At 44.8% G+C, this 26,889-nt stretch overlaps 1 protein-coding gene across 1 annotated transcript in view; it reads right to left on the reverse strand.

Annotated features, from left to right (window-relative positions):
* Window positions 1-26,889, reverse strand: part of LOC126282389 (venom carboxylesterase-6-like) — a 72,325-nt gene that overhangs the window by 19,079 nt on the left and 26,357 nt on the right. The window contains exons 4-7 of the mRNA XM_049982046.1: window positions 24,742-24,941; window positions 15,848-16,013; window positions 7,684-7,865; window positions 181-313 (exon numbers count right to left, since the gene is read on the reverse strand). Coding sequence (XP_049838003.1) covers window positions 181-313; window positions 7,684-7,865; window positions 15,848-16,013; window positions 24,742-24,941 — 681 coding nt within the window. The remainder of the gene's footprint in view (window positions 1-180; window positions 314-7,683; window positions 7,866-15,847; window positions 16,014-24,741; window positions 24,942-26,889) is intronic.

A 26,889-nucleotide genomic window follows, 5' to 3' on the forward strand; every position in this document is an offset into this window, starting at 1 on the left:
AGATAAGTTTTTTGTTTAAAAATATAAAATAAAAAAAGAAACGACTGCACGGCAACAGATAAGAAGGGGCTCGTGGGAAAATTGTGTCACTACAGATAAGAAGGGGCTCGTGGGAAAATTGTGTCACTATGAATCATCACAAAAACTTTTTTGTTTTCAGTTGTTGTAGAACAGACGTACCATACGTGCCGTTGCCAAGCTCCGGTCCTCGATAATCGAACAGGTGGTAGTAGATGGGCCCGGCATCGGAATGGTTGGATGCCACCCTCACGGTGGCGTCAGCTGGCTCGCCCCAGTATATATCGGTACACATCTGGGACGCGAGAAACAAACATAAAAGAATATATATATATACACTCCTGGAAATTGAAATAAGAACACCGTGAATTCATTGTCCCAGGAAGGGGAATCTTTATTGACACATTCCTGGGGACAGATACATCACATGATTACACTAACAGAACCACAGGCACATAGATACAGCCAACAGAGCATGCACAATGTCGGCACTAGTACAGTGTATATCCACCTTTCACAGCAATGCAGGCTGCTATTCTCCCATGGAGACGATCGTAGAGATGCTGGGTGTAGTCCTGTGGAACGGCTTGCCATGCCATTTCCACCTGGCGCCTCAGTTGGACCAGCGTTCGTGCTGGACGTGCAGACCGCGTGAGACGACGCTTCATCCAGTCCCAAACATGCTCAATGGGGGGCAGATCCGGAGATCTTGCTGGCCAGGGTAGTTGACTTACACCTTCTGGAGCACGTTGGGTGGCACGGGATACATGCGGACGTGCATTGTCCTGTTGAAACAGCAAGTTCCCTTGCCGGTCTAGGAATGGTAGAACGATGGGTTCGATGACGGTTTGGATGTACCGTGCACTATTCAGTGTCCCCTCGACGATCACCAGAGGTGTACAGCCAGACTAGGAGATCGCTCCCCACACCATGATACCGGGTGTTGGCCTTGTGTGCCTCGATCGTATGCAGTCCTGATTGTGGCGCTCACCTGCACGGCGCCAAACACGCATACGAGCATCATTGGCACCAAGGCAGAAGCGACTTTCATCGCTGAAGACGACATGTCTCCATTCCTCCCTCCATTCACGCCTGTCGCGACACCACTGGAGGCGGGCTGCACGATGTTGGGGCGTGAGCGGAAGACGGCCTAACGGTGTGCGGGACCGTAGCCCAGCTTCATGGAGACGGTTGCGAATGGTCCTCGCCGATACCCCATGAGCAACAGTGTCCCTAATTTGCTGGGAAGTGGCGGTGCGGTCCCCTACGGCACTGCGTAGGATCCTACGGTCTTGGCGTGCATCCGTGCGTCGCTGCGGTCCGGTCCCAGGTCTACGGGCACGTGCACCTTCTGCCGACCACCGGCGACAACATCGATGTACTGTGGAGACCTCACGCCCCACGGGTTGAGCAATTCGGCGGTACGTCCACCCGGCCTCCAGCATGCCCACTACACGCCCTCGCTCAAAGTCCGTCAACTGCACATACGGTTCACGTCCACGCTGTCGTGGTATGCTACCAGTGTTAAAGACTGCGATGGAGCTCCGTATGCCACGGCAAACTGGCTGACACTGACGGCGGCGGTGCACAAATGCTGCGCAGGTAGCGCCATTCGACGGCCAACACCGCGGTTCCTGGTGTGTTCGCTGTGCGGTGCGTGTGATCATTGCTTGTACAGCCGTCTCGCAGTGTCCGGAGCAAGTATGGTGGGTCTGACACACCGGTGTCAATGTGTTCTTTTTTCCATTTCATATATATATATATATGTATGTGTGTGTGTGTAATGTACCGTATCACAAGAACTCTTGTGATACGGTACACACACAATGTACCGTATCACAAGATCTATTCTATTATTTATTAAAAGAAACTGTGTATAGTTACTGCTGTATCTCCTGTGTGTAGCTATATAGTTTCCTTTAAGTGTGCTCCTCGTGTTCCACATAAAAAAATATCAGCATTTATATCCATGACACCCTGCATATGGATATAAATGGAGATATTTTTATACATGGCGCCCTAATATGAACGTTCACCTGTGTGTTGACTGTTTTTTCTCTGCGTAGAACAGTGTTACCACGAAATCGTCACAAACTTAGGACCTGATATTTTCTGCACAGTCGTAAATGCGCCGGTAAGCGGACTACACCTCTCAGTGTAGACCAACCATTTTGCGTCCCTGTGTCCACACTTCAGCACCTGACCTGCTGCCCAGATGGCTTGCTCTTGCCACATGAACTTGGTAGTGCTAACCAACACATACGAGGGCTATCCACAAAGTAGATTACGTTTTGGAATTAAAAATAAATAAAGTATTGGAATTGTTTTATTATATACAGATGAAAGCCAAACTTAAATACTACTTTTCTACATAGTTGCCATTTAAATTAAGGCACTTATCGTAGCGATGGATGAGCTTGGAAATTCCTTCTTCGTAAAATTCGGCCGCCTGCGCCTTCAACCACGCGGTTACCTCTTCTTTTGGGACAGAAAAGGTGTGATTTTTGTGGATTTTCTGGAAAGAGGCACTACAATAAACTCTCAAAGGTATTGCCAAACTCTGCACAGACCTCAGAAGAGCAATACAAAACAAGCGCAGGGGAAAGTTGGGCTCAAAGATCTTGCTGACTCACGACAACGCCCGGCTCACACGGCAAATGCCACTCGTGAAGTTCTCGAATCTTTTAAGTGGGAGTTGTTTCCTCATCCGCTGTACAGTCCCGACCTGGCACCGAGCGACTTCCACTTATTCCCAGAAATGACGAAGTGGTTGGCTATGCAGCGTTTTGATGGCGACGCAAAGCTTCAAGAAGAGGCAACCACGTGGTTGGAGGCGCAGGTGGCCGAATTTTACGACGAAGGCATTTCCAAGCTCGTCCATTGCTACGATAAGTGCCTTAATGCAAACGGCAACTATGTAGAAAAGTAGTATTTAAGTGTGGCTATCATCTGTATATACACTCCTGGAAATTGAAATAAGAACACCGTGAATTCATTGTCCCAGGAAGGGGAAACTTTATTGACACATTCCTGGGGTCAGATACATCACATGATCACACTGACAGAACCACAGGCACATAGACACAGGCAACAGAGCATGCACAATGTCGGCACTAGTACAGTGTATATCCAACTTTCGCAGCCATGCAGGCTGCTATTCTCCCATGGAGACGATCGTAGAGATGCTGGATGTAGTCCTGTGGAACGGCTTGCCATGCCATTTCCACCTGCCGCCTCAGTTGGACCAGCGTTCGTGCTGGACGTGCAGACCGCGTGAGACACGACGCTTCATCCAGTCCCAAACATGCTCAATGGGGGACAGATCCGGAGATCTTGCTGGCCAGGGTAGTTGACTTACACCTTCTAGAGCACGTTGGGTGGCACGGGATATATGCGGACGTGCATTGTCCTGTTGGAACAGCAAGTTCCCTTGCCGGTCTAGGAATGGTAGAACGATGGGTTCGATGACGGTTTGGATGTACCGTGCACTATTCAGTGTCCCATCGACGATCACCAGAGGTGTACGGCCAGTGTAGGAGATCGCTCCCCACACCATGATGCCGGGTGTTGGCCTTGTGTGCCTCGGTCGTATGCAGTCCTGATTGTGGCGCTCACCTGCACGGCGCCAAACACGCATACGACCATCATTGGCACCAAGGCAGAAGCGACTTTCATCGCTGAAGACGACACGTCTCCACTCGTCCCTCCATTCACGCCTGTCGCGACACCACTGGAGGCGGGCTGCACGATGTTAGGGCGTGAGCGGAAGACGGCCTAACGGTGTGCGGGACCGTAGCCCAGCTTCATGGAGACGGTTGCGAATGGTCCTCGCCGATACCCCATGAGCAACAGTGTCCCTAATTTGCTGGGAAGTGGCGGTGCGGTCCCCTACGGCACTGCGTAGGATCCTACGGTCTTGGCGTGCATCCGTGCGTCGCTGCGGTCCGGTCCCAGGTCGACGGGCACGTGCACCTTCCGCCGACCACTGGCGACAACATCGATGTACTGTGGAGACCTCACGCCCCACGGGTTGAGCAATTCGGCGGTACGTCCACCCGGCCTCCAGCATGCCCACTATATGCCCTCGCTCAAAGTCCGTCAACTGCACATACGGTTCACGTCCACGCTGTCGCGGCATGCTACCAGTGTTAAAGACTGCGATGGAGCTCCGTATGCCACGGCAAACTGGCTGACACTGACGGCGGCGGTGCACAAATGCTGCGCAGCTAGCGCCATTCGACGGCCAACACCGCGGTTCCTGGTGTGTCCGCTGTGCGGTGCGTGTGATCATTGGTTGTACAGCCGTCTCGCAGTGTCCGGAGCAAGTATGGTGGGTCTGACACACCGGTGTCAATGTGTTCTTTTTTCCATTTCCAGGAGTGTAATAATAAAAACTCCAATACTTTATTTATTTTTAATTCCAAAACGTAATGTACTTTGTCGATAGCCCTCGTAAAATACAACTTGTAATAGCTTTAATTATTAGTGTGCAAATGACGTAAATATATCATCTATGAAGGTGTATTGACTTAGAGCCAAAGGAAGCTGAGAATAAAGCAATTAACTTAACAATATGGTGAAGACTGTGGCATAAGCCTGTGACACAATTTTTCTCTGACTGTAGGTCGTGTGCAACCTTTTTTGACGTCGATGCTAGGAGGGGAAGGGTGATAGGCCTATCGTCCCAGCTGCCTCGTACACCTGGGAATGATTTCTGGTACGCATTTGATAACGGGCTGAGCGAACTTGGTCATTCCTGGAGGAACTAGAATGAGCAAAAATCCCCACTCCTATCCAGGACTGAACTTGGACCTCCAGGCCCCCAGCTTAGAGCTTCACCAACTAGATCACCACGGTCACGAAAGAAACGACTTATGACTCTAAAATGTTAGTGTGACATAAAACATCAAAACGGAGATTCAAGGGAAGCAGGAAATGAGACAATTATGACGTAAAAACAATTCACCAATACAGGGGAAATTTATAATCTACTGCTGGGTATTATTCGTTACCATTATGCTACTTCCGCGCGTTATAATATACCTGGACCCGCTTTCCGAGTCTGTCAGCAAGTTAGCAGAGGTTCTGCTGCTCAAGTTCGTCTCACACTACGATGGTGGCCGTATTGAAGTCACTCAGCGTGTGAGGATGGCTCCTGTGCCCACAGACTGCATGTTTCAGATGCATGTTCAGTCACGTTGATGACTAAAGTACCGCAGACCATTCAGTTTGGTTGTTTCTTGCCGCCTGGAGGAAGCTGTTCTGAACATGGGCATGATGAGAGTTCGTTTGTTATCATTTTCGAAGACGATCCGTTCGCCGAAATGCTGACAGTAAGGTTGGACAATAGGTGGGGAGTATCTTGTAGCGATACTGCTCAGCGCTCTGTTGAGTATGTTTCCACAGTTCTAAACTGATAACATAGAAGTTTTCTGGTTGTAGTGCTTCAGCAGACCGAGAGGAAGGCGACCGCAACCGCGGCCGAAACGTTGAATTTATCAGTGACAGTTATTTTACAGTATGACGGTACATCATACCCAGGAACTTTTTATGTTAATTTGGAACTCCTAAATTACCCTCGATGGCGGTGAGAGGCGGCCGGCGTTCGTACATGATACCAGCCCAAGACACCTCCCCAGAACCCATGGGAATGCAGGCCTGAGTCGCCCATTGGTTTTTGGCCTCCTTCACACTACTATGCAACGATTGTAAAGTGTCAGACAAGTCCTGGACTCGTCAATGAAGAGAACTCAAAATGACTGATCCAGGTTCTTTTCTAACATGTTCTTCGCCTACCTTCTTTAGTCATTGTTGCGCTGTTGTTAGTAATGGACGCCTAGAGACAAAACAGATTGAAAGGAGAAGAGCACCTACTGTCTGTGTCAACACAGCCCTCCTAAATGACAGTGCACGATTCTGGCAGATAGTACTGGAGCGATCACTATCAACCAGTGGAAAATACCAGGCTTCACAAGAGAGTGTTAGATTACATACCGAGGGGAAGAAGAGACTATTAACGACTCGGGGCGCGCTGGAGACAGCTGTGAAGCCAGAACGAGCAGGAGTGGTTAATCCATTAAGTGAAGAAGAAGAATTATAGAGGCTGACTGTTCGGATGACGTAGCTGTGATCTGTGGTGTGCGCCAATTCGGCGAACACCTTCCCATGCTGACAAGTTTTCTTGCTGTAGAGTGAAGGTGCGGCCTAAGATGAAAATAACGCTTCTAAACATGGTGACAGTTCTGAACAGTCCAGGATTGGAGACACAACGAGTTCTGCTGAGGTGCAGCGAGAATGCGGATTTACTTGCATCACTTCTACCCAGGGGGCTGTACAGAGCGATTTCCTACGACCAAAAAAGTTATTGAGAAAGAGGCTGTATATTAAAATACGCGCAAACGATGGTGCAAAACCTTTTTTGAGCGGTTAACATGGTATGTGGACAGCTACTTGGAACCAGTTGTAAGACTGAAGATCACAATAACGTAAAGGTTTAGAATCTGCGTGCCTGAACAAGGGAATTTGATTGCAACCTAACATCAGATTTTGTTCCACAGTTGTTGTGAGAGACTACACAACAGCAAAACAGTGTTTATTTTGAGTGTCTATCCCAAAAGCGTTTGTCTAGCCTGTTTGGTGTTAGGGAATTTTGGATGTCAATGAAGGTAAGAGGGCCATTCAGAAAGTAAAGTACGATCGGTCGCGAAATGGAAACCACAGTGAAAATCAATGTTTCGTTTGTGTTAGTTAGCTAGCCTTTCAGCTGCTTCTCTACAAAGTGGCCTCTCCGACTTACGTTGTAGCGTTGTACCAACTTTCACAATACCCTTATCATAGAATGCAGCCACCTGTGCTTTCCGCCATTTCTCTGAGCTGATCTGCAGTTCGTTGTCTGTGCCAAAATGTCTTCACAGCCAGCGGTTCATGTGAGCAGAGGTGAACATCAGAGGGAGCCAAGTTCGGGCTGTATGGTGGGTGATCAAACACTTCCATCCGAAACGCCGCAGGGGTGTTTTCATTTACCCTTCAGTGTGCGCCTGAGAATTGCCATGAAGAAGAAAATCTATGACATGTACGTTATCTGGGGTTGCGTGAAATCAGGCGTCTTTACATCTTCACTGTGGTCTCATAGCTGGAAGGAGCGACGTGACGCGATCGATAGGCATACTAGAGACACTGCCCACTACATCTGTGTAAAGTTTCATTTGATTTTCGTTGACGTTTCCATTTTGGGACCTATTGGACCTTATGTTCCGAACAGCCCTCCTATATCAATCGATCAATATCGTTCTCTCGTTGCTGACTGACAGATTTTTAGTTTTCTCCACTTGTTCCCTTGTTATACTAGCAGTGTGGTTTGTAGTGTCCATCCCGTATGTAAGGGCTCTTTTCTCCTTGCTAAAGATATTTCCTAGAATTACTAATTTTTCTCTGTTTCCTTTCAAACAATTCATGAATTCAGTGTGTAGATAAAGCAGTAGTCTTCTAACGGTATATTCATAAAGCCATGACCTACATGTCAAATACAGACTTACTCAGAGGATTCTCCTCCAGTATTACAGCGGGATCGTAGTCTACCACAAGCAGGGAGACTGACAAAAAATTGGTTAATTGACAGGAAGTACCTCTTCCACACCCAGACTGTCCAGTGCTGTTGACACTTACATCGGTGATGGCTTGAGCATCGTCGATGGTGATGTTCTCGTGGCCAAAGTAAAAGTCCCGCATCTTGAGTGCCGCCTCCTCCCGCTCTTCGGCGGTCGGCAGGTGCAAGATTGGAGACACTATCTGCACGAAGTTGTCGCTGAGCTCCTGCACTGCTGCCGGGTCAGAGAGGTAGAGCTTCTCTGTGGGAAAAATATTCATCAATTACTCTAGAAGACTAGTCGCTAGCAGACGCGTAAACATAGCGCGAACAGCGCAAGAGCAGTTGTAATTGGCTGTAGAATCACAGGAGTAAAGGAGAATTTGGTAGCAACCATGTTTATCGAAAATAAGCGATCTAATGTCAGGAAAGCATTCCTAGAGGCAACTATAACTGTTCAATCGTTCATAATAAAGCCCCATAATGATTCATCATGCCACGAAAACTCGCAAGATGAGGAGTTTAAAAGATATATGTTGTGTCCTAAAGAACAGACACCACTCACTTACTCTCTCTCTCTCTCTCTCTCTCTCTCGCTCTCTCTCTCTCTCTCTCTCTCTCTCTCTCTCTCGCTCTCTCTCTCTCTCTCTCTCTCTCTCTCACACACACACACACACACACACACACACACACACACACAAACACAAAAACACACTATATATATATATATATATATATATATATATATATATATATATATATATATAAGGTGCGACGACCGAAGTCCATTCTTTCAGTGAGAATGCACACCAAGCCCGACCTCTTGCGGGAATCTGAAAGAGCAGGCTGCGCTATTAAGAGGGCGACGGGGTGAGAATTTGGGGCGGCTGTGGGGCGTGCACGGATGGTCGAGGCGGATAAGCAACCGCTTGTGTCAAGCGGCAGATTCGGATTCGAGTCCCGGTCTATCACAAATTTTCGCCTGTTACCATTGATTCAGTTCAATGCCCAAAAGCAGCTAAAGTCATTGGGAACTGAATCGAAATTATTTAGGCACATAAAAACAACACAGAATGTGGACAAGTACTGTTGTATAACGTTTTCCTACTTTCATAGAGCTCGTAGTTCCTCTCTAGCTGATGATGGGCGAAGTAGAGAGAATGTAAAATGTGGACTGGCAATTGTAAGAAAAGAGTTTCTGAAGATCTTTTCTGAAAGTATTTCTCTGGATAGTAGCCATGTATTAGAAAATCGACAGCAATAGATAGATTCAAACAGCATAAGTTAATAAGAGACCGGAGTGATCCACCATGGTACACAAGACACGTCAGAACACTGTTGCAGAAGCAACGAGAAAAGCATGCCAAATTCAGAAGAACGCAAAATCCCCAAGACTGGCAAAGTTTCACGGAAGCTCGACATTTAGTGCGGACGTCAATGCGAGATGCTTTTAATAGTTTTCACAATGAAACTTTCTCTCAAAATATGGTAGAAAACCCAAAGAGATTCTGGTCGTATGTAAAGTACACCAGTGGCAAAAACAGTCAGTACCGTCACTGCGCGATAGCGATGGAAATGTTACCGATGATGGCGCCACTAAATCGGAGTTACTAAATACAGTTTTCCGTTACTCCTTCACGAAAGAAGACGAAGCAAATATTCCAGAATTCGAAACCAGAACAGTTGTTAGCATGAGTGACATAAAAGTAGATATATTAGGTGTTGCGAAACGACTCAAATCACTTAAGAAAGGCAAGTCTTCCGGTCTAGATGGTATACCAATGATATTCCTTTCAGAGTATGCAGACGCAATAGCGCCTTTCTTAGGAATCATATACAACCGCTCACCTGACGAAAGGTCTGTTCCTAAGGGCTGGAAAGTAGCGCCGGTCACACCAATATTCAAGAAAGGAAACAGGAGTAACACCCACTGAATTACAGACCATATGACTGACCTCAATTTTCAGTAGAATTTTGGAGCATATACTGTACTCGAACATTATGAATCACCTTGAAGAAAATGACTTATTTATAAATAACCAACACGGATTTAGAAAATATCATTCTTGTGGAAAACAGCTAGCTCTTTATTCCCATGAATTAATGAGTGCTGTCGGCAAGGGATCTCAGATCGATTCCATATTCTTAGATTTCGAGAAGGCTTTTGATATCGTTCCTAACAAGCGACTATTGATCAAATTGCGTGCACATAGAGTATCGTCTCGTTTGTGTGACTGGACTCGTGATTTCCTCTCAGAGAGTTCACAGTTCGTGGTGATAGACGGTAAATCATCGAGTAGAACACAAGTGATATTTGGCGTTCCGCAAGGTAGTGTCATAGGCCCTCTGATGTTCCTGATATACATAAATGATCTAGGTGATAATCTGAGCAGCCCCCTTAGATTGTTTGCACATGACGCTGTAATTTACCGTCTAGTAAAATCATCAGACAATCAATTCCAATTACAAAATGATGTAGAGAGAATTTCTATATGGTGCGAAAAGTGGCAATTGGCACTAAACAAAGAAAAGTGATAGGTCATCCACATGGGTACTGAAAGAAATCCGATAAATTTTGGATATCGATAAATCGCGCAGATCTAAGGGCTGTCAATTCGACTAAATACCTAGTAATTACACTTACAAGCAACTTAAATTGGAAAGATCACATAGATAATATTGTGGGGAAGGCGAAACAAAGACTGCGCTTTGTTGGCAGAACACTTAGAAGATGCGACAAACCCACTCAAGATACAGCCTACATTACACTTGTCCGTCCTCTGCTGGAATATTGCTGCGCGGTGTGTGATCCTTACCAGGTAGGATTGACGGAGGACATCGAAAAAGTGCGAAGAAGGGCAGCCCGTTTCGTGTTATCGCACAATAGGGGTGAGAGTGTCACTGATATGATACGCGATTTGGGGTGGCAGTCACTCAAACAAAGGCGGTATTCTTTGGGGTGAGATCTGTTTACGAACCCTTCGCTTAAAACTTCCGGGCTGATAGGCTGTGGTCAAAGTATAAAACTCTCTCCTGACGCAGCTAGGTGAGCGTCATATCAAAAACCTCGCATTATTATGCACGATTGTATAGAGAGGCTATCGAGACTGTTAAACATCGTAATAATTTTAACAGGAAAGACGAAGGTGTTAAACTGGATAAAATTTGGATGTCAGCGTTGATCGCAAGCGTGACGATCGAGTACTTTCAATCGAGAATGTTGGCATTACCAGAAACAATCTCATAGCGGACGCCACGTGATCGACTGTGGCGTCCTCTGTACTGTGTATACAATCAGCGCTTCCTCGAGTTCTCTTCGCAGTTTTTTTTACCTTCGAGGATGTCTCCCGCAGTCCGAGATGAAACGTCAGGAGAGAGTTTTATACTTCGACCACGGCCTATCAGCCCGGAAGTTTTAAGTGAAGACAATACCGGCCGTGAAAGCTTACATTGTATGATCTATTTACGAAATTTCAATCACCAACTTTCTCTTTCAAACGCGAGAATATTTTGTTGATACTCATCTGCGTAGGGAGAAATGATCATCATAACAAAATAAGAGAAATCAGAGTTCGAACGGAAAGATTTAGGCGTTCCTTTTTCCCACGCGCCATTCGAGAGTGGAATGGTAGAGAAGTAGTATGAAAATGGTTCGATGAACCCTCTGCCAGGCACATAAGCGTGAATCGCAGAGTAACCATGTAGATGTAGATGTAGAAAGTGGATCATGGACATACACAGAGTAAATTAATTCAAGTTTTGTAAGAAAATATTGTATTGAATCAGAGATGGTCAAACGTAGTATCGATTGTGTAGTAGCGTCGCTGCTCAACAGCGATCGCTGATTCAAGGTGTTATGGGTAAAGTGTTAGAGTAACTTCAGTTCGAGTGATGTATGGAGGACTCTCAAGTGTAAAGATGTGTTGTATCTGGTGTGTGCTGGATATATACTTACTCGCTACGGGCAGTAATGATTTTTTATTTGCAAGCTACTATGATGTTCGCTAATTGTAAAATGAAACTCAACAGAAGCTGCAAAAATTAAGGTAAAGGAAGTTGTTTTGTTACTAATGCAATGCGTATTCATAAGTGACGACTGAGACAGTGTATTCACTCACATCCAATGATTTTGTAAAGGTAATTGTTAACGTGTAAACAGCTTATTGAATGTGTTGATTGTGAGCATTATTAATTTTTAAAAACTCAAAATACAAGTTTTTTAAATTAGTGCCATATTGTTACTTACCCAAGTCAATACGAGTTCCCAGATCTATGTAATTTTGAGTAACTATTTTTCTCAAGAAGTTATTGTCTCAGTCATATTTTATTTAATTAAAATGTGTGCTAAGCAAGAGCCTTGCACAATAGCTGTTTGCTAACTATACAATTTTAAGTACTAACAGAAAGCAGTGCGAAGAGCATTACCATAGCGCAAATAAAGGTAAGAAATTTTAGTATTGCAGGGACACATTCGAAATCATTTTAGCGACGATACGGTCGCAACACGGCATCACGCTTTACCTAACATTGGTTCGCCCACTGTTAGAGTATGCGGCCGTGGTCTGGGGGAAAGCCGCAGATGCTCACATTGTGACTCTGCAACGGATACAGAACCGCGCCCTGAAGACTGCTATGCATCTTCCGAGGCGCTTTTCGACGCGCCAACTCCACGAGGACACCGGAATCCTGCCTCTTCGAGAAAGGTTCCGCGCCCTCGCCAGGAAATTCTACGAGAGGACGGAACACTCCCGTAACCGGCTCATCCGTGGACTGGGCCAACAACCACATCACAGGCCAAGCACGCGCTGGCCTGACCTGCTGAGGGATTAAGTTTTACTAATCCCCCAGCAGAGTGTGTTACTTTTTCTCTTACAGGTCACACCAGCATGGAAAATTCGACAGGTGTGTTAATATATTATTCTTTTCTCTTCCACAGGAACCGCAGGAATGACAAATCTGTCTAGTCTGCACCATTCTCGAGCCAAGGATCGGCTCGTCTTTACAGCGTCAGCGTCAGCGACGATACGGATCGCAGATGGGGAAATCTACTGACACATGATACTTTGATACAGGGCAGATTGTTATAGTCCAGCACCTGGGAACGAGCATCTCGGAAATGGCGAAGCTGGTCGGCTGTTCGCTTCTTACTGTCTTTAGCGTCGATGTAAAACTGTTGATCGGAGATGAAACCACATGACTAGGTGTTGCACGTCTGAGCCTCATTACAGGACATGTTCGCTTCTTACTGTCTTTAGCGTCGATGTAAAACTGTTGATCGGAGATGAAACCACATGACTAGGTGTTGCACGTCTGAGCCTCATTACAGGACATGGAGGTACGTCCGGCCTGTAAAGCAGGACAGCTAGCGATCTGTGGGAGACAGAGTACAATCCTGATGCAAGCAATAGTGTTTCCGAGAAGACCATTCAGCGCTCGTATTGAACGTTGATAACAAGTGGGCTTAGGCGTGAATGGGAATTTGGACTGAGGAGGGATGTGTGCCAGAGTAGTCCGTGCAATTGCGCAAAGCTACTGTGGCAGGGTGGAGTATGGTTAACGCATCCATCTAGTGAGCAGTAGATCCAGGTTCGTATCCCGATCTTGGTGCAAATTTTCAATAGTCGCTTCAGTCTGCATACAAACATCTCCATATTAGACGATCGCTACATGTTTCTAAGCTGACACAAAGACCTCTTCAGTTACAATCAATGATTCAAAATGACAGTCACAGTCGCATTATTTATTTTGCTGCCAACCGGTTTCAACACGCGATGGGGTCATCTTCAGGGCAATTTACACTGGAAAGTTATAATATTAGTAAGTAACCATGTACGTAATCTACAAGCAATTAGTCAAAGTTACACAAATAATTTGACTAAGGTGGAAGAGTCAGCAGTGATCAACGGCATGAGGATGCAGGACGCAAAGGAAGCCACTGCATTAAAGACACTATGTGTATCCACAGGAAATGTGGCCTGTAATTGAAAGAGTGTCATCATGGTCTCTCCATTGCAAAAGATTTCGGAATAGTCACCTTTTGGGATGGCTCGGCTCTGGGCACTATGGGACTTAACATCTGTGGTCATCAGTCCCATCGAACTTAGAACTACTTAAACCTAACTAACCTAAGGACATAACACACATCCATGTCCGAGGTAGGATTCGAACCTGCGACCATAGCGGTCACGCGGTTCCAGACTGAAGCGCCTAAAATCGCACGGCCACTCCGGCCGGCCACCTATTGGGATGTCCAGTAAGGGACTGCCAAGAGGGAGATGATGATGAGGAAAAGACTGAATAACTAGCGGAACGATAACGTTCTACAAGTCGGGGTGTGGAAAGTCAGAAGTTTGAACGTGGTAGGGAAGAAAAAAAGGAGGGCTAGAAAGGGTTGCGACTGACCGAGAAACGAAGAGAGAAAGAAGTGTAGCTGCCAGAAGATGGGGGCATTTGTTACACTGTTTGACAGAGGAAAAAAACTTGTTATGAGATTTAATTTTTGTGGTATGTTATGAGAGAGTCATAAGAAGTGCTTAGGATTCTTACTAAAAGCAACAGGAAATTGAATTTTGTGCAGAAAATAGGGTAGCTTATTCCAAAGGCGGACCGCACCAACAGAAAAGGATCTGCGAACGTTTTCTTTCGCAATGGGCACAACTAGAATATTAGACAAGTTAGGTCTTTTGCTTGGATTATGATGAAATTACATGTACTTAAAATGTGATTCTAGGTGCTGGAATGGATGCGCACTGAGTGTATGGTAGTCACGTGACTGGTCTGTCCGCAGCCACCCTTAACGGGCATATGGAGTACTCAGGGACGTATGTTGCAGATGTACCACACACAGTAATTCTTCATTAGTCGTAACCATCTAGCATTCTCACCACTCGTGATATAATGGATTATTTCGCAATAATGAAGGTTTACTAGAACGATTGACTGCAGAAGTTTACGTTGCCATCCTTTGCAAATATGTTCCGAAATAGTGTGCACACAGTCAAGCGGGAATCTTCCTAAATGTGGCAACAGTATTTTCTGCCCGTGGTACCGGATGCACCTTTTGAGAGATGTTTGAATATCGCCTTTTAGACTAGTACTCGGTTGTGCCGTTTATTACGGTGACTTACACATCCGGCGGCGCGGAATCTCTAGATCTGTTGTATACTCTGATTTGCTCAGTGCTCTCCAGAGCCCGTGTGCGATGTACACGTACCACACATTAGTACATCGGATATAGGAATGCCCTCATCGTTCGCTGACGCTGTTACCAACGTAACGTTTGTTTGCGTCGCCTTAATATGTTGGCATCCGCCCCTCGAGGGACGAGACTCCTGCTTTCAGACACGAACGCTGGTCATATCTCGGATGGGAACAAACTATGGGGGACTAACCCCCCTCCCTATCGCTTGCGTGACTTCGTCTCGCCCATCTCGTTGCAAGCAGATCACTGTTACTGGACTACGTATAGGTCACTGTCTTTTCAGTGATCGTCATCTGTTAATTGTCGACCCTACACCACTTTGCTGTCACTGTAACGAACTACTGACGGCGAGACACTTCCTAATCCTGTGTCAGATTTATGTGTCTCATCTGAGCTACACGAAGTTTTAGTAGGTACAGCATAGGCGGTAGTACGCGTTATAGTATTTACTCGCCGTAACAACGTGGAAAAACAATATTAATTCTCGACTGTAGACCTGGTTTTTCTAGAATCTCTTACCGAACGGCCCGTTAAAAAAAGGAGGAACGTTATAATTGTTAATTTAGCTTTCCATTACACTTGTTAGTTTGTAATTACCTTTCTAGGCTCACTATTATTATTCATTTCGGCACCACTGTGTCATTTAACTTCACCCAACCAAGGAATGAATTTCCTGGAAAATGTCACGTTTTAAGTCGTTATTTGGGCGCTGTTTTGCACCCTGAAGCTAAAAAAAAAAGCAATCAGCAGTTGAAATGCTCAGGCAGACTTACAACTGACTTGTTAACTGCCTTCTGATATAGCACTGGAATGCTGTCAAGGCGAATAGGAGGCAGTTTCTCGCTGCACCATTAGAATGCAAGCTGTTCTATTAAAATTAGTGTTGAGAGCTCAAAATTGATAAATTCTTTATGTCGTTCATTACAACCTATCTGTGTCTTTTAGAACTGACAAAACTTTATCAGCATGGTAAATAGCAGATTGTCAATTTAACGAATCAGAAACTACGGTGGTCAGAGTCGGATGGGCAGGTTGAAACTCACGTCGAATCAGCTCGAGTCCGTCCCCGGACGTGAAGCCCGTGATGACGGGGACCTTGTTGAAACGGCCTGCCTTCAGGCTTTCGGCCGGCCACTCGGTAACGAAGGCGCCGTCCACGTCCTGTTCAAGCACGGGGAGCCAGGCAAGGTGCTGGATGCGGATCTCCTCCTGCAAAAGTACCAGCAGCATAATTAGTAGGCAGTAAGAGTAAAAGATACAGGTAGCACTTTACTCAGGGTGTCCCTAAAAGTGTTTTAACTTTGGCGCTCCTGTATTAGTCACATGCAGTTCTCTAGAGTAACGTATTTCGTCCAGTTGCTGGAGTCGAAAATAAACAAATGGTAACGCAAGGAAAATGCACACCATTACTGCTCTGCTAACTTGTATTGTCCATCGATGAGTAACAATTCGACATTGTCTTTCTTCACGTATATGCTATTCACACAAACCATCAACTGATGTCAATTAAATGAATGACTGGTGTGCAGCTTGCTTATGTTTCCAGTTGTTTACTGTCAACTTCAGCAAGTGGATTAGTTTACCTTGGGTACCTTCATCGTGTACTACCATTTTGTGTTACATATCTAAACAGCACTTGCCTAATAACTTTTTCCCACACATAAAAAGCGTATTTGGTGGCGTCAAGATAAATGCGATACACCACAACACCCTGTATATAGCTAGTTGGATTCCATAATGGCAGACACAGGAGATAGTGTATAGCTCAGTGTGATTCACTAATGAACGAAGCAGACAGCAGATTTTCTGGAACTAGACAGAATTTGAGAAATAGATAAGGAGTTAGCGGCATGTCTATAACTGTGAAGGATTAATCACGCACTGTTAGAAAATTACCCAGAGTGGTATTTTCCCCCAATGACAGAATCCCTTAAGTTTATCTATAATGTATTTGTGTCTTGCCTAGTTGTTTTAGATGCTGTTGACTGCACGACGAGATGTACCTCCTGAAGTAATAAAACTTATCAGTCAGTTAAACGATATTTCATTACGCTGTCCATTTGTTTTCCATTACATTTTTTAGCGCTGGAGGCCTCTAAAACGATAGTGCTGCAATAATGTAAAGGCAGCAAAAGCTCGACTAGTACTTCTGTAAAGTTCCGATCCGAGATCGTGTAATTATCAGAAGATTGAGCGAAGAGTGACGGAGAGTGATCCTGTTCCGAGATAACATCCCGAAGATGTTCGGGCTCATATGCGATTCCTCTTCGTCGAAATGTCTTGGCTCAAACTCGTCTAGGGGTTGAACCACACATGTCGCATTATACGCCCTAAATTAGACACTTGTGACCCTTTCATTAAATTGTCTGGCCGATGGCAAGTTTGCGAAATACAAAGTTCACATAACACATAATAGCAGTAATAATAATATCGGGAACTAAATTAACGACCCATAAATAATGTAGGCCACACAGTTGCGATTTGGTTAGAATAATGTTTATTCAGAAAGCAACTAATAGCGAAAGTGGTCGAATTTAAGATTACTGTTACACTCGAGTGCATATCCATTTAACACAGTTCGATCATGCACGATCTCGTCGCAAATAACGTGTCCAATACTCCATCTAGTTAACTATGCGAAAAGTCAGAGTTCACAGCAGGCGCTCGGCTGCTCACAGCTCAGAGACTATGTCCCGCGATACCACACAACGCGAAATTTTCAAAGTCGTTTCACTTGCTGGCTACCTAAAGACCAACAGTCTGCTTTCGCGTCTCAATCCGAACTGTACTCTTTGGTGTCTAGACCTGAACTGTCCTCTGCCCGTGTCCGACAGCGTTTCCGGCGCGCCGAACATCGTCGCTCAACTGACTACAGCATTACTCTTTCCTGAAGTCGCCCATCTGATTGGCAACAGCTTATTCTACATTACTTTACATTTTAACATACTTATATAATCAAAGCTTGATCACTTTCACGTTCTAAATAAAGTAACAATAATATCCCTTACATAATAAACATAAATTCTTTTACAGAAAACCAAAACAATTTCCTTCATAACTTTGAATGTCATGGCCAGTAACGTTGCATTAATGTGCTTTCTGATAAATAAATAAAGAACAAAAGTAACTATTATACACTAAATTTTACAACAAATATTCTATTACCTAATGATCCAATAAGGTGTCATGCTGTCATCGTTCAATGTGTTTTGTGTGGAGGAAATGATGATCTGATGCTTAACTGAAAATACTGATAATTAAGATTTACTATATCTTTTAAACAAATAAAGTTACAGAGTTGATATTTACAACGTTTGTCATTTTAATGATGCGCTTCTATATGAAATGTCGATCGTTAAGACCGACCAAAGCGTTCAGATTTTTTTGTGGAGGAAATGATGATCTGATGCTTAACTGAAAATACTGATAATTAAGATTTACTATATCTTTTAAACAAATAAAGTTACAGAGTTGATATTTACAACGTTTGTCATTTTAATGATGCGCTTCTATATGAAATGTCGATCGTTAAGACCGACCAAAGCGTTCAGATTTTAGCATTGAGATCTATGTTACAAAACTTTTTAATTGCACTTTAACAGTAAATCCTAAACTATTATAGATATGATCAATATTCAAGTTTTATTAAGATCACCATATAAATTTTTTCGAGGATAGCAGATTAAAATTACTGTGGCTTTATTCCCTGCATTACTATAGTATTAAATAGTTTCCATAAATGTTTCCCATTATAGTCGATTTTAGGTCCACCAATTGAACACTACTATGTCTCCTCGGCCACAAAAACCTTCTACTGGGTTTCCCTATGACGTAGATTCTCGTCTGTCTCACTCTCACACTACAGCGCTTAGGCCTCAATAGACAATAGACGGCTGTGAGTTTCCCCATCTCGTGGTGAACATGCGCCCTTTGTGGCACGCGGTCCTGGACGACAGGGTTCGTTTCGCAGTTCCTGTAGGCTGACTCTTTCGACCATATATTTAAATGAGGGCGCAGTGTTCGTTAACTGGCACTCTGGAGTGCCAGGACGCCAATGAAACATCACTCATTAACAATCATTTATTTTGAGAGTTGTACAATAACTCCGACTTCTTGCCGGAGTTGCACAGGAACGTCCGTGCTGAATACGGAAGCCACTGCTTGAAAGGTCGAGGTGGCAGGCCCTGACATTGCCTTTGGTTTGTACCGAGACCTGTAGGAGGGTGTAGTGGCTGTGCGTCTGCGCATCGAAGCGTGGCTGTGGACGTCCTCAGAGCCTCAGTACTCTCTAAGAATGAAGCTGTACTTAGGCCTGTTCCCAGAATACTGTATCCCCCTGTAGTCGGTTTTCGAGATGGCGCGAAGGCAGAAAACCCAGCAGCAACACCAAGGACAGCCGGTAAGGCGGTACTAATGCTGCCGCGGCACTGCCCCAACAAATCCTGGGCCTAATCTCAATGAGGAATCGCCTCAGGAGACAATGGCAGCGCACCAGGCGTCCGTACTTTAAACGGCACGTTAACAGGCTACAGGGCATCATACACGATAAAATACAAACACATAGAACACAACAGTGGAACCAAAAATTCGAAGGGCTGGACACCACACGACCTGGCGTGTGGCAACTAGACCGACACTTCACCAGGGAGAAAATATACACCCCCACGCTTCAAGGGCCTGACGGACCTGGATACTCAGCGGAAGAGAAAGCAGAGCTAATGGCCCGAACATTCGCAGCGTCATTCACACCGAACCTGGTACCATCAGATCCAGTGTTCACACTTGCTACTGATCAAGAGGTTACACGCATTCTAGCCCAACTATCGCGCGACGACATTCGACATGCTAGCACAGCCGAAGTCTCCTGGGCTATAATGCATTCCGCTGCTAGGAAAGCCCCTGGTCATGATGGCATTCAAAACCGTGTCCTCCAGGAGTTCACGGATAAAGCAACTGAGTACCTAACACACATAACGAATGCCATACTAAAACACCAACACTTCCCCGCCTTTTGGAAGACTGCCAAGGTCCTGATGTTCAGGAAGCCGGGGAAAGACCACAGCCTCCCACAAAATTACCGAGCCATCAGCCTTCTGAGCTCGCTGAGTAAGATTGTTGAGAAGGTGATTCTCAAACGCATCACTAGGCACTGCATAACAAATGACATCCTGTGACCGGAGCAATTCGGCTTCAGGAATCACCACTCCACAACACAGCAACTCCTACGAGTCGTTGAACACATAACATATGGCTTCAACATAAACAAAGCTACAGGGGCGGTGTTCCTGGACATCGAAAAGGCTTTCGACCGTCTATGGCACAACTGCCTCATCCGCAAACTCAGCGACGCGGGATTCCCCGACGGGCTGGTGCGCCCCATACACTCACACCTCACAGACAGGAGTTTCAACACTGACGTGCAGGGAAAACAATCAACACGACACGGTATACACGCGGGAGTACCCCAGGGAAGCATCCTAGGGCCCCTACTGTTTAACCTCTACATAAACGATCTCCCAACCACACACAACACAACGATGGCAATCTATGCGGATGACACAGCCATCCTTGCGCAAGATTGGAAATCATCAAGCATTACGTCACGCCTACAGACTGCACTCAGAGTGGCTGAGCCTTGGTTGGAGAAATGGCGTGTTAGAGTAAACGTCGACAAGTGCGAAGCCGTTCTGTTCACTAGAAGACCGAAGCAACTGCGCAAAAACCGCTACTGCAGACCAATAACTCTAGAAGCACGTCCAATATGTTTCCGCGAGAAAGTCAAATACCTCGGTGTCTGGCTGGATCGGAAACTACTCTGGGGGGACCACATACAACACATGACCAACCGAGCAAGCGCGAGGCTCAAACAGCTCTATCCTATGCTCAACAGGCGTAGCACACTGAACAGAAGGGTGTCGAGGTCCATGTACATGACTTATCCGACCCCTGATGACGTACGCTGCGCCTACACGCCTGCGCCGTCTGCAGCTCATACAAAACAAAGTACTCAAAATCATAAGCAATGCTCCACGATGCACACGCATCGCGGACCTTCACCGGGAATACCGACTTGAGATCTCAAGGAGGTAATCCACAAACTCACCACAAGACGATACAGGAACTCCAGACATTCGCAGAACCCGTTTATTCTGAATCTGGAGAACTACGACCACAACCATAGATGGAAACATAAAAGACCAAAAGACATACTTGTAAGGACATAACGTCTATGGCCAAGCATACGCAAACATAACGGTACAGGCGAGCCCCTGCTAATTAGACGCCATTACTGGATATCCAGCAGAAACACACTGCCGAATAACTGGCACCACACAGGGAAGCTGTGCCGTACACTGCATGCAGACAAGCTCCACACATCCCCCACACAGTGAGATGATCTATGGCCGATCTCCCACTACTGTATAACGATCTTGATTGTTCCAGGAATGTAGCAGCTGCAGCAACTGGGACACATCGCCATCGCTTGTCACGGTAATGATCATGATACCCATACTAACAAATCCAACCTTGCATGAACTATCGCAGCTAGTAAGCCACTACTGCTCTTACTACCCATCCCACTGTCGCAGAGGTTTTTTTCCCACGGCACGAGCCATGGCACTTTTTTCCCTCTGCTCTTCAAATTGCTACCCTCACTCCCGTTTCGTCCACTATCTATCACCTGATGGACCGTGTTAATGCGTAGTCGTACCCAGACGCACGGACAACTTCACAGCGCAGCACCCTGTGATCCACTTACTAGATAACTAACATATTTACAGAGGTGGCAGTAGAATTTTTGGTTTGGGCACCACGTTGGTGCTGGCGTGGAGGGGCCCATACCTACACACACACACACACACAAAAGCCATGTTTCCGGCGACACATTCACCCAGTGCCAAAGTTGAACAGTTTGTAGATGGGCAGGTCGGTTCTTCTTCAAGGGAAGATCGGCCAGGCCCCCAACCTCTGTCAGTGTCATTATAACCGGAATGACAGCGGCTTGCCGTTCAGAAGACTCTTCCACAGTCAGATGGCTGTGGACTTGTAGCAGTGGGCTTCAAATTAGCGGCAGCTTCTAGATACTTATTGAATTCACCAGAGCATTCTGCAACTTATGGAGCTGGTCTGGCATTGGTATCGGTGATGAAGAAGGAATAGCCTTTCTCTGAGAATAAGCTTGAGGAGGGAAGAAATTGTATACCAGGGGATGACATAGTTCCCCTGCCCTCCCCCTCCACCCCCCCTCCCCCCGCCACCCCTATAGTGATAACAGAACATGTTTTCATTTTCGGAGCCTATCAACGCTCTCAGCTGCTCTAGTGTTTCATTTCAGAGTTTGAGGGTGTTGGCCTCCTGGAAGGTGTTATTATGAGTCTCTAGGTGAAATTACTGTATTTAGCCTCAGTACAGTAGAGCGTTCTGTCTGTTCTGCACTGTTGTCAAAGTGCTGAATCAGTTATTCTTGGCTTCTCTCTCACATAGACTGATGAAACGAGCTCCAAGCTTGTTTGCACTTTTAGCCACCCGTGTTGACATTCGGCTATGACGCTGTTTCATAACCGGCAGACGTGTCCCGCTTAGTAACGCCTCAGTCAGTTTTTGACAAAATTTTATTCCTGCATTTATTTACTATACACTGTGCATCGGTTCGTTTTGTTATGCAGTTGATTCGCCATGGTTTCATGTGGCTTACATGCGGATGAATATCAATTCTTTGTATTACTAGTGAACATATGGTTTCTGATAATACATTTAAAGCTTGTACATTGTTTAAAAATCCCTATCAACCATATAAATATCACCGTATCAACACTGAAACAATAGAAAAAAATACCATACAATTCGCAACTTGCCTTGGCACACCACGGGACTCTTTCAGTGAGATGAACCTTTCTGGTAGTCGTTAATGTCAAATTGCCCGCATTCTCATTAATCCTATCTTTCAAGCATCCTTTCTTTCAAGCAACTGATATATAGAAAATGATTAAGATTTATTGGGAATCCACTCTTCCACCACTTCATTATCAATAATTTACTCAGATCTTCGTTCACCAAAAGAAATAAGATTTGATAATTTTATTGTATTATTTATGATCAACTGGTTCCAAATTACATGGACAATACGAAACCTTTGAGGAAAATGAGACTTACCTACATTAAACAGTACCACCAGTCCTGTCTTAGTTTTCTTTACTAGCAAAAGAAGAAACGTCCTGTCAATGACGAAAGTTCAATGAGGAAATTTCTAATTGCGCTAGAATAGGGAACGATTCAGGATTTGCCTGAATCAGTTTAAGGAAACTATATGCCTGAAAGGTTTGTTGTGGAGACATGAGATTCAGTGAGAGCATTATTTTATCAACAGCTCGCAGTCGAGCAGTCTCTTTTCTGTTTCACGATAACGAGCAGCGACATTTACAAGTAGAAAGAATTTTTGAAGGCGTAGAAAAGTTGCAATGTGTGAGATCAGTATCTGACACCAAATGACCCAGCGATTGGGTGTGGCCGGCCGGTGTGGCCAGCCGGTGTGGCCGTGCGGTTCTAGGCGCTTCAGTCTGGAACCACGTGACCGCTACGCTCGCAGGTTCGAATCCTGCCTCGGGCATGGATCTGTGTGATGTCCTTAGGTTAGTTAGGTTTAAGTAGATCTAAGTTCTAGGGGACTGATGACTACAGATGTTAAGTCTCATAGGGCCCAGAGGCATTTGAACCATTTTTTGATTGGGTGTGTCAGTTAAAAGGGAAAGATATGGATGCAAGAGATAATTAAGCACACGTTCTTAATTTATCATGAAACTTCAGTAATATAAGAGCACACGAGGAAACTTCTCACAAGAATCCTTTATTCCCTATCTGTTGTATTCTCACAGAATTTCGCTGACAAACATTTCAGATTATGAAGTGTACCATTCATCCACCCTATAACTAACTTTAAATGTTTGTTTCATTTCGTATCGTATTTTAATGTATCCTTAGCTATGTAATTGATGTCGCAGAGTCCAAATGCTTTTTGTCAATGGTCTAGTCACAGCAAACAAGACTTCGTTTCCACATATTATCTTTTACTTTGTCGTGTACAAGAGAAGCTGTTAACAACTAGAAGGAAATGGAAGATTGAGGCTTAGAGTCCTGTCAATGACAAAGCCTTTGTAAATGGAGCACAAACTTATATTCGGTAAGAGATTCGGTCATGTCATTTTCAAAACAACATTTCCAAAATTTGCTTTAAGAAACTTAGGAAACGACAGTCAAAGTAAAACTGGATGGCCAGAGGAGGATTTTAACTGCTGTTCTGAATGGGAACTCAGCTCTACTGTGCCATATCGCTCAGTCTGCTGTCACTTACTATCCAAAACGAAATGTTCTGTGCAGTCATTTACGATTCGTTTCAGTTACTTAATGAACATACCTACCACAAATGTTTTCAATATATGAGCAGTTCTGTTGTCTTCTTTGTAGTGCAGATAAAAGCAAAGCTGTTGTCAGCCTGAAGATAGTTTTAACACCATAGTGCATTGCTAGACATCATACTATTGGATGTGGTAGACCCTCGACTTCCTCCAAATTTTGAATTTATTTTCATAGCCTTTTATAGGAGAGTCTGCAGTTTCATGTGGAACCCGAACCACGATACAACTTGGCATCTTTCACACTGAAAAACCATTGCCACAATTGAAAGAAGTGATGTGAGTGACCTAAAGAATTTCGAGAATGGAACAGGGGATTGAAGTCCATACCTTTGATCTTCAGCCTGGCTCTTATCTGCTACGCCATCCAGACACACTGTCACTCTGCAGGTGTGACGAAGATACACTGACCTGAGTGTATAGACCATCATGTCCTTTAAAGAGTTGTCTGACGCCTTCATATAGCTGGATAATAGTCCGTGTAGTGGTCGATACGGATGCTTATTGTACAAATCTGCTGGAATTACCTCTGGAGTGATGATGTCGTCATCGTGAGATACGAGGTCCTGTGGGTCAACCGTCAGGAGGAAGTCTCGCAGCTCCTGAGTGTTGTTCGCCGTGAAGCCGAGGACCTCTGCCAGACGGAACGCCTTGGCCGCAGGGTCGGCCATTATTCCCCAGGGGCTGGCCGCCTCTCCACTGTGGATTATGGCAGCACGGAAGAGGCCTGTGAATAAAACATACTGCTACCACGTGTTCGAGGTGGACTGTGAAATCAACCAACAAATGCTACTTCGGTGGCAGTCATATTCTGTAGCGACCTGCATCATGAGATACAGAGTAATTATACAGTCCACCGAACTTTCCAAAAAATTGGTACAGATAAAAGGACAAGAACAACGTAAAAAATGATACAGTATGTGAAAGGCAGAATCTCAGTTTTTTAAATAGTTATACTTAATGTTTTAAGTGTTCACTCTTTGTCACATGGTACATCCAATTGTAGTCCAGTTCAGCCCATACCCGAACCAGCATATCAGGAGTGAAGGTAAGAACAGCTGCTGCGATATGCTGTCAAAAGCGTTCGAGGCCCAGTGGTAGAGGTGGAAACCCATACGAAAAATTTCGAGGTGTCAACTCAGACGACTATGGTGGCCACTCGAGCAGTGCTGCCAGTGGTCGCAATGCGGCCTACCCAGTGACGTATCGAAGTATCATTCAGACGATCTCGTGCACAATTTTGGAAATGTGGAGAGGCGCTATCTTGTTGAAAAATGAAATCGCTGCTATTAGTTTCAAATTGTGTCATGAGCCATGATTGCAACATGTCGAGGTAGGTGACACCAGTCTCACAGCGAAGAAAAATGGTCTGTAGACTGTCTTGTAGGATACAGGAGAGCTTTCTGGGATTTAACAGTTTCACGTTCTTCACATGGTCCACTGTCTGTTCCGACATGTCCGGCTGGCCCGATCGTTTCGCATCTCACGAGCAACCATCCTTCTCGAATTTCCTGTATCATTTCACAATGCTATTGTGAAGTGGTGGTTTCTTGTGAAACTTGCCATGGAAATCTCTTTGCATACTCACTAGCGTTTGGCAATGGGCAAATGCGGTCATACAAAATGCTTTCTTCGCCTGCTTCGCTGCCATTTTGTGCAACTACGGTCGGTGGCACCCTTGCTGGCTATTTGCAAATTAACTTGGCAATACCACGTTTAAAAGAAACTCTCAGAGTTTGTTCGTCACTGAATGCATCGTTCGTTGGCAATGTTTAGCCATTTACCTATACTGGTTTTTTAAAATATTTGATGGACTTTATAAGTAAACTGTGACTCTTAAGAGATATGTGGTGTGGCCATATCGCTTGCCATTACTATGTGTGTCTTACATAGACCAAGAATGTGAAATGGAAAGTAAAAAGACAAACTGTTAAGAAACTAAGTGCAAGCTCATGCTTTCTATGTATCCATTAAGTATTGCCATTGTGTACTTGGACTGGTTTCAAAGTTATTTTCCTATGCTGGAAGAGGATAAATAGATAAATGAATGATGAAGGTGTACAGGACTGTTAGCAGTACAGAAGGGTATCATAAGGCGTAATTTAGTCTCTGAGTCTCCTCGTACATTTTCCTTCGCGGCCTGTGATTACTGTGACTTCACTGTATATATTCATTGAGGACAGCTGTCGTGAGTGTATTTCTACATCTACTGAACTAAGAATGGTATGTAAGATGAGAGTACTGTGCCAAGCATATTGTACTTTAAAGGATCAAATGGAACTTTCAGCATTTACAAAGCAAAAGAAAAGCGAAATACGAAATCAAACATTCCCTCAATTCTGTAACGTCTGCGCCAAGGAATGCTACACGTCTGCTGTTGCTTGGGGAAAAGCAGACTTTTTCTGAAAAATTCGAGGGTGCACTGCATTAAAAAAGTCTAAGGTAAGAACATTACCATTGATAGTAGGAATTGGAGGGTGAGTAGATGCTACATGCTAGGTTATCTGATCGTAGTATGCATGTACATCGGCTATAGAGTAATCCTCCCGAGCTCTAGCATTTTAAATAATAACTAAGTAATAATATGCCGGTATCCGAATTTATTGTACGATAGTGAAATGTATTTAAAACTACTATGGTTTATATGGCAACCTATGGAAGAAGAGCCTAGGTTT

Source organism: Schistocerca gregaria, chromosome 7 (genome assembly GCF_023897955.1).
Source record: "Schistocerca gregaria isolate iqSchGreg1 chromosome 7, iqSchGreg1.2, whole genome shotgun sequence".
Lineage (NCBI taxonomy): Eukaryota > Metazoa > Arthropoda > Insecta > Orthoptera > Acrididae > Schistocerca > Schistocerca gregaria.